An 18,933-nucleotide genomic window follows, 5' to 3' on the forward strand; every position below is an offset into this window, starting at 1 on the left:
TTTCCCCCAAATAAACACTATTCCTTAACATATATAGTGTGAATAATCTTTCTCCTATGTAATTACAACCTGTGCTGACAGGTTTGGGGCAATTGAAGAGCTATTTCCTTCTAATTGCATTTCTATTCAGTTGATCTTTTAAAATATGTGTTGGTACTAAGTGAATTTCCCTCTGTATTGTGTTAAGGTTATTTTTTAATATCTGTGATGCAGTCTCCAATATGAGTGCATATCCATATTACATACATCTGAATATATTTGATCTGCTTATTAAATTGTTGTGAACCTGACCTGTCTTTTATGTTCCTGGATTCATTTATTATTCATAGGTTCTTCAAAGGCTGCTTTTTTTATCCCTGTTATAAAAACCAACTCATCTTATTTTGACTTGTCATGTCTCCTTCTCTCAGCTGGGGGTCCCTAGAAGTAGAGCTTCTGTCCTGGGAGTCAGCAACTCTGTGGTCTCCCAGGCTTGCTGGCTTCTTCTGGGCCAAGGACAGCTCCCCAAAGAGGAGAGCAGCTATGAGTTGTTCTTTACCAGCACACAGTAGCTAAGATGTGGCAAGAGGGGTCTGGATGAGACTGCAAGGCCAACTATAGTCACCCATGATTTTGTAACATCCAGGTATGAGACCTACATATTATAGATCTCTGTAGTCTCCATAAACATAGAAATTGACCCATCAATCTGGAAGAAATGCCTCCTAGTGTGCACACATTCCAGTACTCAGCCATTTGTGTGACAAATGCCTGAGGGATACTTAGCCACATCCCCGTATGCAGTAGAAAACCAGAGTATGCGGGTGACAGAGTAAAATAGGGAAGTTCATGTCACATGTTCCAAGAATCTGGTTGCCTTATCAACTCAAAAGCTGCTCAAATTCAGAATTGGTAAATAACTTCTTAATACCAAGACAAACATATTAAGGAGCAGAAATGCGGTCTGTTCCATTTGCTTTTAAATTAATCCTGTTTTTAAAAATCCTGTAAAGTAATACGTGCACATAGTTAAGCAAAAATTCTATAAAGGGTAATAAATATATTGTCAAAAGTTTTCCTCCTTGACTTTTAATTCTACTTTGAAAAGCTACCTATTGTTAATATTTTTCTTGTATTTCTGTCCAAATTGTGCTAATTGTAGATATGTTAGCATATTCTTGATTTTCTATTCAAAGATTATAGGCTGTTGACCTCTGTCTACTTGGTTTTTCTACAAATCATCTTTTTAATGGGTCTCTCCACATAAACACATTTGTTTACCTTACTTTTAAAAAATGACTATATAGATTTTCTTAAAAGTTTACTTTTTGAAAGGCAGAGAGTTACAGATAGGAAGAGGCAGAGAGAGAGAGAGAGAGCGAGCGAGCGAGCAAGCGAGAGCGGGCAAGCTTCCGTCTCCTGGTTCACTCCCCAGATGGCCGCAACAGCTGGAGTTGTACCCAGGAGCTTCTTCCAGATCTCCCACACAGGTGCAGGGGCCCAAATCTTCTGCTGATTCCCCAGGCCATAGTAGAGAACTGGATCAGAAGTGAAGCAGCTGGGACTCGAACTGGCACCCACATGGGATCCCGACACTGTAGGTGTTGGCTTTACCTGCTAAAAAACACAGCATCTGCCTCTAAGTTTTACAACTTATTTAACCTAATTTTTTGCTCTTATATGCACTGCTTTTTCTCTTATAATTATGTGCCACTACAAAGTATGTTTAATTTGTATTTTTTTGCATAGATTTTTTTCTAGTACTATCCTTTCTTCTCAACAGAAAAAAGTTGTCCTAGGTAGTGAATGTGGTTTCCTGGATCCATCCTTCCTTCTATACAAAGTCATATGTCTTTAATCCTAAGTTGTGCTTCCTCAATCTCTGCCTATTTGTTCCCAGCCTTTTATAACCAGAAATGGAAGCTTATACACAGGAAATGCAAAACCTGTCATAGTTGTACAAAGCTAGAAGTAATTTTCAACTGCAGGACGTTATAATAGCAAGTTCTAAAATCCACATTGATATATAATTTAAATAATAAGGTAATTATATTGAGAGGAACAGAAGTTCTGAATCTTGTTCAGAATTTCAGAGGTTCAGTATTAAGACCTTGTCCAAGATAAGTTTTTCTCTTTTTTCCATTTTTTTAACTTTTATTTAAAAAATATAAATTTCCAAAGTACAACTTTTGGATTATAGCGGCTTTTTCCCCCCATAACTTCCCTCCCACCCGCAACCCTCCCATCTCCTGCCCCCTCTCCCATCCCATTCACATCAAGATTCATTTTCAATTCTCTTTATATACAGAAGATCAATTTAGTATATACTAAGTAAAGTTTTCAACAGTTTGCACCCACACAGAAACACAAAGTATAAAGTACTGTTTGAGTACTAGTTATACCATTAATTCACATAGTACAACACATTAAGGACAGAGATCCCACATGAGGAATAAGTGCACAGTGACTCCTGTTGTTGACTTAACAAATTGACACTCTTACTTATGGTGTCAGTAATCACCCTAGGCTCTTGTCATGAGTTGCCAAGGCTATGGAAGCCTTTTGAGTTTGCCAACTCTGACCATATTTAGACAAGGTCATAGTCAAAGTGGAAGTTCTCTCCTCCTTTCAGAGAAAGATACCTCCTTCTTTGGCCCATTCTTTCCACAGGGATCTCACTTGCAGAAATCTTTCATTTAGGTCATTATCTCTTTTTTGCCAGAGTGTCTTGGCTTTCCATGCCTGAAATGCTCTCACAGGCTTTTTAGCCAGATTCAAATGCCCTAAGGGCTGATTCTGAGGCCAGAGTGCTATTTAGGACATCTGCCATTCTATGAGTCTGCTATGTATCCCGCTTCCCATGTTGGATTGTTCTCTCCCTTTTTAATTCTATCAGTTAGTATTAGCAGACACTAGTCTTGGTTATGTGATCCCTTTGACTCTTAATCCTATCGTTATGATCAATTGTGAACTGAAACTGATCACTTTGACTAGTGAGATGGCCTTGGTACATGCCACCTTGATGGGATTGAGTTGGAATCCCCTGGCTCATTTTCTAACTCACCATTGGGGTAAATAAGATTGAGCATGTGCCGAACTGTACATCTCCCTCTCTTATTCCCACTCCAATATAAGTTTTTCAAAAACAAAGGGGTTCCAGAAATTCTGTCTAGAGATACTTGAAAGTACTTATTGTTGTGTTTTTCCTTGCAGTCAAGTACATGCGGGAAGCTACGCCCTATGTGAAGAAAGGATCGCCTGTGTCAGAGATCGGGTGGGAAACGCCACCACCTGAGTCCCCTCGGTTAGGAGGCAGCTCCTCGGACCATCTGTCATCACAGTCTTTCTCCTTCCATAGAGACCGGAAAAGCATCCCCCTCAAAATGTGCTACGTCACTCGGAGTATGGCTTTGGCTGACCCTGAGAACAGGTAAGGAGTGCTAAATCTCCCCTCAATGTCTCAGCAGCAGTTTGGCCTCAGAGGTGAAAAGGGGGTTTCTGTCAGCTTGGGTTCAACTTCTGAAAACATTTGTGGTTTCCTGAGATTTACTATGATTCTGGAAAGAGGTGAAAAATTGAAATCAGGTCCTGAGTGTCTTTCTGAGTTCTGCCAATGCCAGTCTGATGACATTGGTTGGACAAGTTTTCTAAAACACTAAGCTTCCGTTTTTTCATCTGTAAGATGCGAATAATTGACATATCTTTTTGGGTATGAAGTACTTACCCCTGGAAGACCTTTCATGAATGTGAACAGTAGTCATAGTTGCTATTAATGTTAGATAACAATGAGCAAGTGTACCACTCTGAGCCTCAGTGACAGGTTTGTACTTAGAGATTCAGTGAGACAAGGCTTAAAGCTGTTTTTTGCTACGAACTTCTCCTTGTGTGCAAGAAAGAGAAAGAAGTATCTTTGGTCCAAGCCTGTAGTGCCATTTCTGAAATTGTTCATGACTTTGCATGCCACAGGACAGATATATCACCCAAGCCATGGTAAGTACTAGGAGTACAGCCAAGGCAAAGTACATATTTTGGGTCTCTCTTCCCTAAAAATCTTACTTTGACTCATCTGAATAGAAAACATAAAACGTGAAGGAAAATGAGAGAGATACAGAGAAGACAGGCAAGAATGGGGAATCTTGGTGACCTTTGCATCCATATTGAAGTGTTAAAAATAGGACCACCTCTACTGGTCCTCATTTATAACATGTGGGGAGACAGAGGCAACCCTTCTGAATAGGAATATTTGATTAGGTTTAGAGTTGCTGATAGGGAAAAACCGAAGGGAAGGAAGGAAGGAGAAAGTTGCCTCCTTAGCTCCAGCTTCAATGTCTTTTCATTCTCCTCACCATTAAGCCTCCTCTAAAAGAATTTGCAAGGTCCTCTGGTTCCAGCCAGCTGCAGGATCTTACAGTTCCACTCCCCCACTCCTCCTGTGTTAGGTATATCTGTGTAGGGATCAGCTGGTCACACAAGAAAGCTAGCAAGTTGCAGCAAAAGAGAAAACAGAACACACAAATGCAGAAGGAGGCAGGGGTCATGGATGAACCACTCACCTCTTGTTCTCTGTTCTGTCCTCTGATTTCCACTGCTTTCCTGGTCACAGTAGATGTCTTTTTTAAAAAAAAAAAACTTTTATTTAATGAATATAAATTTCCAAAGTACAGCTTATGGATTACAATGGCTTTCCCCACCCCATAACTTCCCTCCCACCAGCAACCCTCCCCTTTCCCGCTCCCTCTCCCCTTCCATTCACATCAAGATTCATTTTCAATTATCTTTATATACAGAAGATCAGTTTAGTACATATTAAGTAAAGATTTCAACAGTTTGCACCCACATAGAAACACAAAGTGACACATACTGTTTGAGTACTAGTTATAGCATTAAATCACAACGTACAGCACATTAAGGACAGAGATCCTACATGAGGAGTAAGTGCACAGTGACTCCTGTTGTTGACTTAACAAATTGACACTCTTGTTTATGGCATCAGTAATCACCCTAAGCTCTTATCACGAGTTGCCAAGGCTATGGAAGCCTTTTGAGTTCACCAACTCTGACCATATTTAGACAAGGCCATAGTCAAAGTGGAAGTTCTCTCCTCCCTTCAGAGAAAGGTACCTCCTTCTTTGATGACCTGTTCTTCCACTGGGATCTCACAGAGATCTTTCATTTAGGTCATTTTTTTTTTTTGACAGTGTCTTGGCTTTCCATGCCTGAAATGCTCTCACAGGCTTTTTAGCCAGATTCAAATGCCTTAAGGGCTGATTCTGAGGCCAGAGTGCTGTTTAGGACATCCGCCATTCTATGAGTCTGCTGTGTATCCCGCTTCCCATATTGGATCATTCTCTCCCTTGATCAGCCCTTGCCCTGACTGTTGATGAACAACTTAATACGTTATCCCTCTTAGTATTTTTTTTTGTCTGTTCTACTTAATACTATTGGTTGAACTCTAATTAATACACAGTTATTCTTAAGTGTTGAAACTTAACTGAAAAGTGATCCCTGTTAAATATAAGAGTCAGAATAAGAGAGGGAAGAGATGTACAATTTGGGACATGCTCAAGCTGACTTGCCCCAAATGATAGAGTTAGAAACATACCAGGGGATTCCAATTCAATCCCATCAAGGCTGCATGTACCAATGCCATATCACTAGTCCATTTGATCAATTTGTGTTCACAATTGATCATAATGATAGGACTAAGAATCAAAGGGATCACATAAACAAGACTAGTGTCTGATGTCTTGAATATTGTGACTCTCCTCTTCCATGGCGTCTTACCTATACAATGAAATATTTTCTCCCACAAATCCAATATAGAAGGTTTCAGACTAGATGAATTCACAATTGATAAAATGTCTGTCTTGTGTTAGGCATTAAGGTAATTGATTTAGACCACCAACTGCAGAGTGGTACCCTACAGGTGCTTTTTAATCTGTCTAATGTTTTAAAGAAGTTGGGATTAGTTGCCATATTGAATAATTGGGAAATTTCACATTAAAGAAAGATAGTTTCTGCTTTATTAGAAAAATGGAAGAACTGATAATTTTATTGGCTTCATATAGATACAGGCAGGAATCCAATCTGCAGGAGTCCAGTAGAGGTTTCTCTTTGGCAAGGAAATTAATTCTCCTTATCAGTAGTACTTTATACATATGGGATTCAGTTAGTGAGTCCATGATTGTCTCCAATCTACAGGCAAAAAATTGAGGCTGCCTATCTAAGTTCAGAATATCATATAGCTAGTATAAGGTTTAACTGGACCTCAAAGCATAAAGAATGGGTGGCAGGCTCAGTTTACCATTTCCAAAAAATTCAGGAACTAAAAAATATAGAAGTGATTCATATATTGGAGAGAGTTTAAGTAAATGATTTCTAGGTTTCCTTCCAGCAATGAGCTTATAAGCCTCTAAATCATTTAGCTAGAGTTTAAAGAGTATTTTGGAAAGCATCAGGCCTTCATCCAAATGCTAGAAACTCTAGTCTGTGTATCAACTCAGTAGAGGAAAGTAAATTGTGAACTTACATATTATCACTCTTTGAGTCTGCCATTGATGTCTGTTAGGGCTTCCCATGTGGGAGAGGGGGGATGCCTGATCTGGGATCTGCAGGCAGAATTGAAAATGAAAATCCAGCTAAGCCAGATGGCTCAGGAGGGGTCTTTCAGGCCCACATGGGTCCAAAACTTCTGTTACCAAAATTTGGAGCCTAAGTGAGACATTCCTATAGTTGAGGAATAAAAAGAAAGGGGAAACAAATATTTTATGCACCTCCAGTTATATGCTGGGCAGTCAGAAATTTGGAATCTGCAAAACCCAACTCTACAGTGAATGACAAGAGACACATTTAGTACTAAGTGATTTTAAAAGGTGAAAAATATAGGAACTGGCAAAAAGCATACAAAGAAAATGCTAACTATCAACAACAGAAAGCATTGATTTTGATCTTGATATATGGTGAGGTAAAATGCAGACTGAAAGCACATAATAAGACAAGGAAGGACTGATTTATGCTTAAAACTAGAACTCACAAGGAACAGTCACCAATAATGAGTGTATATCAAATACCACACCAGCAACCTTTATAGCAGAAACTACAAAAGATACAGGAAGAAATAGGCAGAAACATGCTCACATTAGAACATTTAACATATACCACTCTCGGTCCAAGACAGGGAAGTGGAGAACAAAAGATAAGCAGGGATATAGAAGACCCAAACAACACAATTAATAAGATGGCTTTGGATACATTACAAACTTTGTACCCTGATAATAGGGAATCTACCTTATTTTCAAGTACACAGAGAACATCCATAAAACTGACGATAGATTTGGCCACCAAGAAAATGCTGTAAGTTCCACAAGGTAGAAATTTAAATACAAATAGCATCCCCTATTGATAGTATAATAAAACTGGAAAATAAGTAACAAAATCAAACCAGAGAAAGCCTTTCTTCTTGAATTTAATTAAAAAAAAAACATTTTATTTAAAAGGTGGAGAGGCAAAGACAAAGATGATGATGATACATAGATACATAGATATAGATGGATAGATAGATTGATTTTTTTATCCTCTGGTTCACTCCCCAAATGCTCACAAGATCTGGAACTGACCAGGCCAAAGCCAGGAACTCAATCCATGTCTCCTATGTGGGTGGCAGGGACCCAATTCTTTGAGCCATCACCTGCTGCCTCCCAGGGTACACATTAGCAGGAAGCTAGAATTAGAATCAGAGCCGGGACTCAAACCAAGGCACTCTGATATGGAATATGATCATCCCAAATGGCATCTTAACCACTACACCATATTCCTGTCCCTTCTCAGATTTTTAACGACCTCTACAGAATAATTCTTGGGCCAAAAGAGGCACATCAACTAAAATTGTGCTATATCTTAATAATGAAAATAAGGGAGATACTAAAAATAAGACAAAGAAAAAAGAGTGCAGATTGTAGTCAGCTAGACCCACAGCATACTCTTAGTTGCTCCATACATGCATGAATTTAAGCAAGAATCTCATTTAATCCAAATAACAGGTCTAGGTAGTAAGTATTATAATCTTCATTTGATAGACAGTGAAACTTCACTGAGAAGTGAGAGTTGCAGTAAGCAATAGATTTGGGATTGAAACCCAGGCCTGGCTGACACCAAGCCCAATTTTTGAATCATTTCCCCCATTACCTCTGACTTGAACACCTGGCAGAAAATCGCACCTGGACTGTACACATCTTGACCAGGAGTTAATGGTCTCCTGTGTGCTAAGACCTGAGGACTGCAGGTGAATGCCATAGATCTAGGGGCTAAATCCCTTGGTTGATGAAATGCAGCCACTTGCAATCTGTACTAAAAATGCAAATCTTCAATGTCTCAAGTAGAAACAGGCATGGAACAGCAGGCACGATTGCTGCTCTTTCTGTGAAAAAGGTCACTCAGCAGGCACTGAATCCACAAGAATATGCCACTGCTAGTGGTTGTCAATGAGTACAACACAGGCTTTTAAAATTCTACCTCTAAATAGCTCACTTTTCATATGTGGCTCTTCACCTTCACAGAGACTGCCCTAGTCTAGGCCACATCTCAGTTATTCTGAGAATTTAGATATATTTCCTACCAAGAGCTTTGTTTCTAGTTTGTTCCTTGCATCCCCCACCATCTGCTTTTCACCTGGCAAGCCAAGGAATTTGGTCAGTGGCTCCCTGTCACCTGTGTGAATATCTAAACTACTCAATGTTGCATAAACCCCACTAGGTTTTAGTTCTTTCCTTACTGTCCAGCTTCTGCTTATCTCATGGTTAATGTTCCAGCGATCCTTCACCAATTTGTATACCTCCTAGAATATGTCCCCCAAAGTTCATGTATTAGAAACTTAATCCCGAAGTTCCTGTGAGGATGATATGTGGAGATAAGATCTTTAGAAGTTACTGGTTTAGGTGATGTCATGAAGGTGGCAGCCCCATGATGGCATTAGTGGTTTTGTTAGGAGAGGGCAAGAGATCTGAGCACACTTGCTTTCTCTGCCTCACCATGCAAGGCCCTCTGCCATGTTTTGATGCAGCACGAGGCTCTCACCAGAAGCTGAGCAGATGTTGACTCCATGTTCTTGGATTCCCCAGCATCCAGACTGTAATCTAACAGAACTTCTACTCTTCATAAATTATCCAGTCTTGGGTATTTTGTTGTAGCAACCGGATCCAGAATAAGACACAACCTACCCAGTTCCTATGCCTCTTTAAGTTACTCTGTTAATGCACCAGACTTGGGGAAGTTTTCTTGGTATAAAGTAGGCATTCAAAAAATGCAACTGTCTATTCTTTGAAATCTTCCACTAAATATGCTTGGAAATAAGAGGATAAATAAAAACATAGTGCTATCCTGACAGACATAGAAATGTTAAAGAAGCCAAGATAATCCATTAACCAAGCCTGTTACTGAATTGAGAGCAGCTGAACCGACGTGGGCGGCTGACAAGGCATTAGTCATCACTAATACACTACTATACAATTGACTCTGCTGTAGATTTTCATGGTTAAATTATGGAGAGACATACACAACCTTTCTTGGAAAACTATACATCTCTATTCATGGTACAGAAATAAATTGACTGAACATGCTGTCCTGTTTGAAATGGAAAAGCTCCACTCAGGACACTGTCATTCAGAGAGATGTGATCTGGCAAGTCTGAGGTGGCTATGTGCTCCACATCCTTCTATTACAGACAGACTATGTTGTGAGATAAATGTAAATGTAAGCAGAATTCCAGGATGCCAAGCAACTCAAATAATGTGGACTCTCCAGGTGGCCTACCCAATACATTTCCTCTACGTAGGCAAGCTACATGAGAAATTAAGCTGTCACTAAAGTTGCTTGGTGAGTGTGCAATCAACACATGAGATAGTAATAGACCTTAAGAAACATTTTATATGAAGCAGCTGAAAGCCCTCCCTTCTAGGATGGTGAGAGCCTTGCCAATATAACTATTACTTTGCCAAGACTCCCTGTCTTTTGGACTATAGGTAAATAGCCTGGGGTTTCTCTGGTGGTTCTCCCTCCTTTCATGGCTAATTAGCCTCCCTTCAGTTTATATAGTTGTTCTTCTGATAGGGATAAGAACTGTGGATTTGGTCTTTCCTTATTAACTTTAATTACTTTCCAGTCCTGTTTCCCTGAAATTGCTTTCATATCTCCTGCTTCAGAGTTTTAGATACACATTAGTTTAGTGACATAGAGACAGATAGTTCTTTGGTGATTACCAACAAAAGAGTAATAATAAGAAATAATACTTTAGCTTAATTTTCTCATTTCTCTGTGTTTGGGGGTACATTCCTGCCACCCATACACACACACACCCCTTACATAGAGCTCTCAATCATACTCATTGAACTTTGAACACTACTGACAGTTTCCCTCCTTTAATGCCTCAAGACTAAATATTGATGAAGTGCTTATACCTGTCTTTCCTCCTCAATAAACTTCTGTTTGTGAAAGTGCTTCTCTTGTTAAGAGAAAAAATACACACACACACACACACATAATTTGTTTGTCTTTTCTTTACTCTTGATTGGTCACATTGTGGCTTCATAATAAACTATTGCTAAGAGAGCATGGTTGACATTACATTTTGGAAACAAAAAAAAAATGTTAACAGAATATATAATGGTGCCACAGTACATAGGCACATTTTAAATAGTTATAGCAGAGATCTAAATGAAATACATGCTGATAATAATGAATAAAACCCTAGCTTGAAGTTAAATAGTATGGACTGAAGTCTCAATTCTGCCCTTTATTCTCTTTTGGTAAACTGTTCTCGTTCTCTCATTCGTTCTCTCTCTCTCTCTCTCTCTCTCTCTCTCTGATTTCTAGGTTTCCTATCTGTTATGGTCTGAATGTTTGCTCATAAAACAAGTATCTTGCAAGCTAATCTTCAGAGCTGTAGTATTAGAACATGGGACCTTTGGAAGGTGATTAAATTGTGAGGTCAGTTCCTCATGAGTGGGGTTAATGACCATGTAGAAGAGGCTCAAGGAATCCAGCTTACCCTTCCACTCTAGGAAGACACGTAGGATGTGCTATCTATGAGGGTGGAGTCCTCACTAGATGCCAAGTCTGCTGGTGCCTTGACCTTGGAATCTCCAGCCGCTGGAACTAGGAGTGATACATTTCTGGTTTTTTTGTTTTGTTTTTACATATAACCCAGTCTTTGTTGTAGCAACCTGAACACACAAAAATGGAAATGGGCTTCAAAAACTAGAATGTTGCTGTAACAAATAGCATAGGAGAGCTGTAGAAAAATCCTCAATCTTAACAATGATCAAGATCCATGATTAGAAAGCTGGTAGAAATATGGATGGTAAAAGCAATTCTGAGAGAGCTTAAATAGAAGTGAATATAGTATTGGAAAAGGGAAGAAAAGCTCTATCTTTGTTATAAAGTGGCAAAGAATTTGACTGAATTGTGATCATGTCCTAGTGTTTTATGGAAAAAGAAACTGATGAATGAGCAACGAGGATATTCGGTGGAAGAATATCTGAATCAGGGGCTGGCACCGTGGCTCACTTGGTTAATCCTCCACCTGTGGCGCCAGCATCCCATATGGGCACTGGGTTCTAGTCCCGGTTGCTCCTCTTCCAGTCCAGCTCTCTGCTGTGGCCCGAAAAGGCAGGGTGGATGCCAAGTGCTTGGGCCCCTGCACCTGCATGGGAGACCAGGAAGAAGCACCTGGCTCCTGGCTTTGGATCAGCCAAACGCTGGCCATAGTGGCCTTTTGGGGGGTGAACCAATGGAAGGAAGACCTTTCTCTCTTTCTCTTTCACTGTCTAACTCTGCCTGTCAAATTAAAAAAAATCTGAATCAAGAAATATCTAAACCAAGGTACAGCATGGCTTCTCTTGTTTCTTATAGTAAAACTTGAGAAAGAGAACCACATTAAATATGTGATAAATAATCAAAAGGGAAACAGAAAGAAAATCCTCAACCTAGACATGTTGTAAAGAATAAAAAATTGGGCCGGTGCTGTGGCGCAGTAGGTTAATCCTCCACCAGCAGTACCAGCATCCCATATGGGTGCCGGTTCAAGTCCTGGCTGCTCCTCTTCCAATCCAGCTCTGTGATATGGCCTGAGAAACCAGTGGAAGATGGCCCAAGTGGCTGGGCCCTTGCACCCATGTGGGAAACCTGGAAGAAGCTCCTGGCTCTGGCCATTTGGGAAGTGAACCAGCAGATGGAAGACCTTTCTCTCTCTCTCCCCCTCTCACTGTAACTATGCCTCTCAAATAAATAAAATCTTTGAAAAAATGAAAAATAATGTTCTGGAGAGATAACCAAACATGTGTCCAAGAAAACCTTTGATAAGGTGATGAGAATGAATAGGCAAAAGCCAGATGTATTCACCTAGATAATGCAAGAATGACTTCAGAGGCATTTCAGAGATCTTGGGAGATGGGAGAAGCTGCCCATCCCAACACAGGCTCAGATGCTAGGACTTTGGAAACAGAACAGGTTCAAGGCTCTACTTACCTACCTTATAGTGCAATGCTCCTTGGCCACCCTAGCTGTGTCTCAAGCCTAGGAATGGCTCAAGCTGACCCTCTGGAAGGCACCTGTGATAAATATTGGCAGCATCTTCATAGGCCCATCTTAACCAGGTACATGGTACACAGTTGTAGGGCATGGCTACTTCCACCAAGATTCCAAAGTATGCCTTGGATTGTCTCAAGGAGAGCAATGCCAGAGGGGCAAAGCCACTCTAGAGAGCTTCCTCTAGGACAATGCCCAGCTGAACCTTGGCAGAAGGGCTGCCCCAGATACCGCAGGCTGGTAAGGTCACTGGTGCTTGCAGGTCCAGTCTAGGAGAGCTGCTGGCAAGTGCCTTACAGTCTATAATGTATTGCCCCATGGGCTGTGCTGAAGCCACCTTGGGGACCCAAGACTTGGGGACCCAACCCTAAACCCCTGTGTCTGGAAAATGGGACTTTGAATCAAAGATAGTTCTGGAGACTTCAGATTTTTTTCCCAGCTGAGTTTGGATCTGGGTGGAACCCATTGTCACTTTCTTCCTTCTCATTTCTCCCTTTTGGAATGGGAATGTCTGCCCTCATCCTGCCCTGCCACAGTGTTCTGGAAGCATGTAAGTTGCTTGATTTCACAGCCAGGGGGGAATTTACCTCAGGAAGGAACACACCACTGAGCTTCACCCATATCCGATTAGATGATATTTAGACGAGACTTCAGATTTTAGACTTTTGAGATGGTGTTAGAATAAGTTAAGACTGGGGGCTATTGGAATGGACCTGAATTTTGGAGGGTCAGGGTTTAGAGTGCTAGGGTGTGAAAGTTTCTCTCTAAAGCACTTACGTTGAAACCTATAGGAAGTGATTAGTGAATTGGGTAGTGCCCTTATAAATTGGCTTGAGGGAGTCTGCCTGTCCTACCATGTGAGAACATATTCCTGGAAAAATCTGTAGAAATGGGCCCTCACTAGACACCAGATCTGCTGGCACCTTGAGCTTGGACTAACCAGCCTTCAGAACTGTGGATGATAAACTTCTGTTGCTTATAAACTTCACAGTCTAAGATATTTTGTTATAGTAGTCCAAACAGACCAAGACATCATCTCTAAAATGTGGCTGGTGAACTGAGCATGTTATGATTGTTGTGATGATTAAATGACTTAATGTTGGCATCCCCTAATTCTTAGCAGAATAATCATGGCAGAAATGTAGTTTCCTTTCAAAATCACCTCATTTTTGGCTGCAAAGGAAGAGGAGTTTTTTTCTCCCTACTTAGAACCCAGCAGAGAGGACTTTCTAGGTCATGTTCCCAAGCTGTTGCACATTTTGTAAGACAATTTTTCATGAGGTTTCTCACCCCTTTTAGAATTCTGGCCAGAATTCTGGCTTTTTGCAGGGACCTCAGTTCCAGTTTCCTAACTCAGACTTCCAAGGCCCTCACCATCATCTGCATATCAACGTCTAAGTCCTCAGCCCACCAAGTACCCTCTGACCTACTACCCACTGCTAGTAATGGCCCCACCAACACCCTACTTAACCAGGGATGGCTTATGGTCAGCCTAAGTAATCACCACTCTGGTTTTAACTGCCCTGTCCTAAATCCTTTTTGATATCTGTAATGTTCCTTTTTTTTTCTCGCAAGATCAACATTACATTAAAACACAACTAAGCAAACTTTCCTAATTATACTTTGTCTAGCATGTTGAGGTGTTAGTAGCAGAAGGGTCTCTGAATTTGTGAAGGTGATAATTTACTGGAACTGAAAGCCTGCAACATGGCAACGGAGTTGCATGTAACTAACAATATGTATCATGAATAAAAGTCATTGTTCTGTTTTTTTGACTATAATTTACAGTGTAAGTTAAACTTTCCATCAGATTGAAAACTAAAAACAAAATATAAGTATTGTCTTTTGGGTAATCTAATTTTTAATTTTAGATTATTGGCTGCCCTCTATGATTAAGAGCATAATTTTAATCATGCTTAATTTGTCTTTCTATCTACAATTATTTTTCATAGGCAAACCCAAATGAAATACTTTGTTATTTTGCTACTTCAGAAAAGATATGCAAAAGAAGGGAAGTTATGTTGGTGTTCAATTTCACAGTGTCCACATTCTGCATTTGAGAAGTCTAGGAAACAGATGATATAGTAACATTTCAACAATTATTTTAAAAGTGACGGTGAGGGGAAAGGTTTGGGAAAGGTGGATTTGAATAGTCAGAAATTTTATAGGCAACAAGTCCTAAGTAGTTGTTGAGTGAGTGAGATCGTGTCAAGAGGCACAGCCTGGGAGCACATTCAGCAGACCTAATATATCAGACACTCCATTTTTAAAACTCCTTAAGTAAAATTTCAAATGTTTTCAAAAACAATAAAGACAATTTAAAGTTCAAATACCTCTAAAAGATTTTTTTGGGGACAAAACAACAGTGGTCGTTTATCATTTACTTAGCAGCCCATTTGAAGATGTGTCTGAAAAGTCATGCTTGAGTTGTGCCTCTTAGCACCAATCCAGGAAACTTTCAGTTTCCCCTCTCCTACCTGACCATGTGGAAATAATTTCCAAAACTGTTATTCAAGCTTCTCCTACTCTGATTATTCTAACACAAGAGGGGATGACACCGAGACACTTGCCCTCCTTTCTTTTGACACATATGTGGGATTTTGTTCTCCTTAGTGGAGAATGGATTTTGCTCATGGAACACTTCAGATGCACTTATTTGGACATGTGGGGCATGTGGTCTGTTGATGAATGCTCTCTTTCTTCCTAAATAATACTAAAACGGGCAGTTGACACTGCTGGGGCATTCATGCTAATTGAGATCCCTTTCCTTAAATTTCAACTCATAAATAGATCATTCTGATCATCTAAATGCTAAGTGTCCTATTTTTCTTTTGCATTGACCACAGTTCTTAGAACAGCACATTGAAGTCTCTAAGTACAGAGGGGTGAATGCAGTGATACTAGTCAGGGTTCTGGCAGGACCTTGGTGTCATCCTTGAAAGGTTAGCTAAAGAATGGTTCAGGTAGGGATTGTTCGGAGAGGAATGGGTTGTGTTAAAGGAGCCAACAACCAACAAGCACCTAGGCTTAGCAACAGCCAGAAGTACTTAACACCCCTGGACCCTGAGAGCCAAGGGTACAAATTACTGCAGCCCTGGAGAAGAGCAGAAGCCCTGCTGGGGTTGGGGTGGAGGTATGGTTGCTTTGCCCCAGCCTTTTGCCTCTCCTGCTCTGGAATCTCCTGTTGATGCTTCCAAGTAGTCACACTTCAGTGACAGTGACAGCCCGAATCTAGGGAGCTGGAGTGATGCCATTTAATCCATGGAGTTTGACATCTTAGAGCAAAGAAAGAGAACAAATCTGGAGACAAAAATAGAAAAATCACCAAAGTGTATTTCCATTCTGCCTGTTTGAAAATAGGTCTGACAGGCCTAATACAAGTGATAACTAGTCATAAGAAAGTGTGATTCACACAAACACTTCATTTCATGACCTTGTTGCATGAAAATTCATGGACAGCCCAGATCCATATGCATAGGTCCCTGCCCCACCCAAAGCTGGATAAGGATTTCTTAAGCTGCAGTGATGTAAAGTGGATCCAGAGGCTCAGATGGAGAGTTTTTTTCAGCCAAGCTAGAAGCTGCGGAAGGACAGTGCTACAGGGAGTGCTCAGATCAGCTTCGCCCTGAAATGGGCTTGGAAACAAATTGTTTTACTTTGCTTGGAACGTGGCAGAGGAGAGGTCTAGAGGGAATCTCTTCTGCTGTGACAGAGCTACAGGCTGGAGGAGGCACAGGTAAGGGTGTTGCTGTCAGCACACCGAGCTGGTTTTGACAGTGAAATACCCATAAAAGGCATCAGATAGAACAGACGGAGGGAGATGTCAGGAAAGGAGGTGGAACCTTTCCCTTCCTCGCTGGGATTCCAAACTCTAGGCTGCAAAAACTTTTTCACATTAACTTGCTTGCACATAAACACCAAATCCTTTACCCTTTATGTGCATACTTATGATGTAAAATTCCACCCACATAGCACACCCCACCCCCACCCCCATCAGTACAACCTTCTCCCTCCCCTTGGTTATGAAACATGCAGTTATTGCCAAGAAGTGCAGTTTGTTTTCCTTGCCTGTATTATTAAACATTCAGACATCAGAAAATGTTTCCTCATGTTACCTGGAAACGGACCTCTGCATCCAGAAGTCGGAGTTCTTTTAGCTATTTTCTCAAGCACTCTGGAAATATTTTCTACTGGATATGTTGTGCAGTATTGAAAAGATAATGGACTTTCAGTCCAGGCCAACCTGGTTTTGATTACAGGTTTTGTTTGTTGTAACTTATTATCTGGGTGACTTGAGAAATTCACAAAACGTCTTTGACTTTTTTTTAATATATGAAATAAGAGTGATAGCATGTCTGTGTATGTACTATTTTAGACTGAAGTAAGTGGATATTTACCTAGTGCTTGGGACATAGTATTTAGCAAATGTCATGTTTTCCTTCTTCCCCTTTCCTTTAAAAATACCCACCCCTACTAAGATTATTGAAGGATTCTTTGGGTATCATGAAGATATGTTAATTTTTAGATAGTTTTAGGAAGTACTGTGAAATACCTAAGTAAAATATTGAGTTTAAAAAAAAGCAACTGTTTGGATAGATGAAAAAAAAATAGCATGATTTTGCACATTTCTGACTAATTCGTAATCTGTAGTAGCTGACAGTTTAAAGTACTGGATTAGTTTGCAAATAACGTATTGGGGTTAATTTCTCCAGGAAACAGAAAAGCAGGCCTTGGATTACTAAAAAGATATAGAATCATACCAAGGCCACATATGGTTCCACAGAAATATCCTAATAAGTTTTGATGGCACACTTCTCTAGCTGCTGTCAGATAATGTAGAAAGAGAGATACATAAAACAGGGTATATGAGCCAGAATTGAAATTTTTTGCCAAAATATTTCTACTGATAGATACTAGAGTAATCCTAAAATCTTATTGTCTTCAGTTTACAGCAATTTTCCAGGTTTCATAAATCTATTATCATTATATCTGTATTCATGTTTATAATAGTGTGAATCATGGGCAACCAGCGATATAGAACATAAATATAGTAATATAGAATTTGTCAAGGTTTTTTTGTTATTTCTTTTATAGTTTCTGTTGTGTTCTGTCTACTTTTTCTTTCTGAATCCTTTAGCAGTGAAAATATTTAGCATTTTAAGTCAGATGCTTATAGCTTTCTATATCTGTGTAAGAGAGAGCTGCACAACATATCCAGTAGAAAATATTTCCAGAGTGCTTGAGAAAATAGCTAAAAGAATTCCGACTTCTGGATGCAGAGGGTACATCCTAACATTCAGCTGGATGGAATAATGAAACACCATCAGAAACCAATGTTCAGAGCAACTTTACAGGAAAGAATTGTTGCTGTCTTGGAAGTCTGCATGTTGCAGCACAAACAACACGTGGCTTTGAAAACAGAAGGATATAGGTTTAACCTTTCATTGATCTTATAAACCTTACTTTCCCTCACTGAGCCCCAGTTAAACATTCTATACAGTAGGCAAAATAATACCTATGTTTGAGGATTGCTACATAGTTTAAATGCCTCTCAAACTATGTAGCTTCTTGAGTAAGATGATTTTTTTAAAAAAGATTTATTTGCAAGTCAGAGTTACACAGAGAGGAGAGGGAGAGGGGGAGAAAGCAAGGGGAGGGTCTTCCATCCAATGGTTCACTCCCCAGTTGGCCACAACGGCCAGAGCTGCGCTGATCCAAAGCCAGGAACCTCTTCGGGGTCTCCCACGTGGGTGCAAGAGCCCAGGGACTTGAGCCATCTTCACTGCTTTCCCAGGCCACAGCAGAGAGCTAGATCGGAAGTGGAGCAGCCAGGCCTCAAACTGGCGCCCACATGGAATGCTGGCAATTCAGGCCAGGGCATTAACCTGATGTGCCACAGCGTTGGTCCCATAAGATGATTTTTTTAACATTTATTTTATTTGTCTATTTATTTGAAAGGGAGAGACACAGAGAAATCTCCATTCCCTGGTTCACTTCCCAAATGTCCACAGTGGCCAGGGATAGACCATGCTGAAACCAAGAACCGGGAGTTTCTTGTGGTTCTCCCACATGGGTGCAGGGACCCAAGCACTTGGGCTATCTCTGGCTTTCCCAGGCGCATTAGCAGAGAGCTGGATCGGAAGTGGAACAGTGAGGACCCAAACCAGGGCCCCCATATGAGATGCTGCCACTGCAGGTAGAGGCTTAACCTTCTGTGCCACAGCACCAGCCCCAAATAAGATGATTTTTACCAGGAACTATATAAAGCCACTGAATGAAAAGGTATACCCTCCAGGTACGTGAATTTCACTCTGAGATTTGAGAAAATAGAATTTATTATAGGGTTCATTTGCATTAATTTTAAAGCTAAAACAT

The 18,933-nt window shown here is 40.3% G+C and overlaps 1 protein-coding gene across 1 annotated transcript in view; it reads left to right on the forward strand.

Moving 5' to 3' along the window:
• SNTB1 (syntrophin beta 1) overlaps nucleotides 1-18,933 on the forward strand; it is a 309,618-nt gene that overhangs the window by 135,935 nt on the left and 154,750 nt on the right. Inside the window, exon 2 of the mRNA XM_062188048.1 lies at nucleotides 3,193-3,409. Within this exon, the coding sequence (XP_062044032.1) occupies nucleotides 3,193-3,409 (217 nt within the window). The remainder of the gene's footprint in view (nucleotides 1-3,192; nucleotides 3,410-18,933) is intronic.

Source organism: Lepus europaeus, chromosome 4 (assembly GCF_033115175.1).
Source record: "Lepus europaeus isolate LE1 chromosome 4, mLepTim1.pri, whole genome shotgun sequence".
NCBI classification, from domain to species: Eukaryota; Metazoa; Chordata; class Mammalia; order Lagomorpha; family Leporidae; genus Lepus; species Lepus europaeus.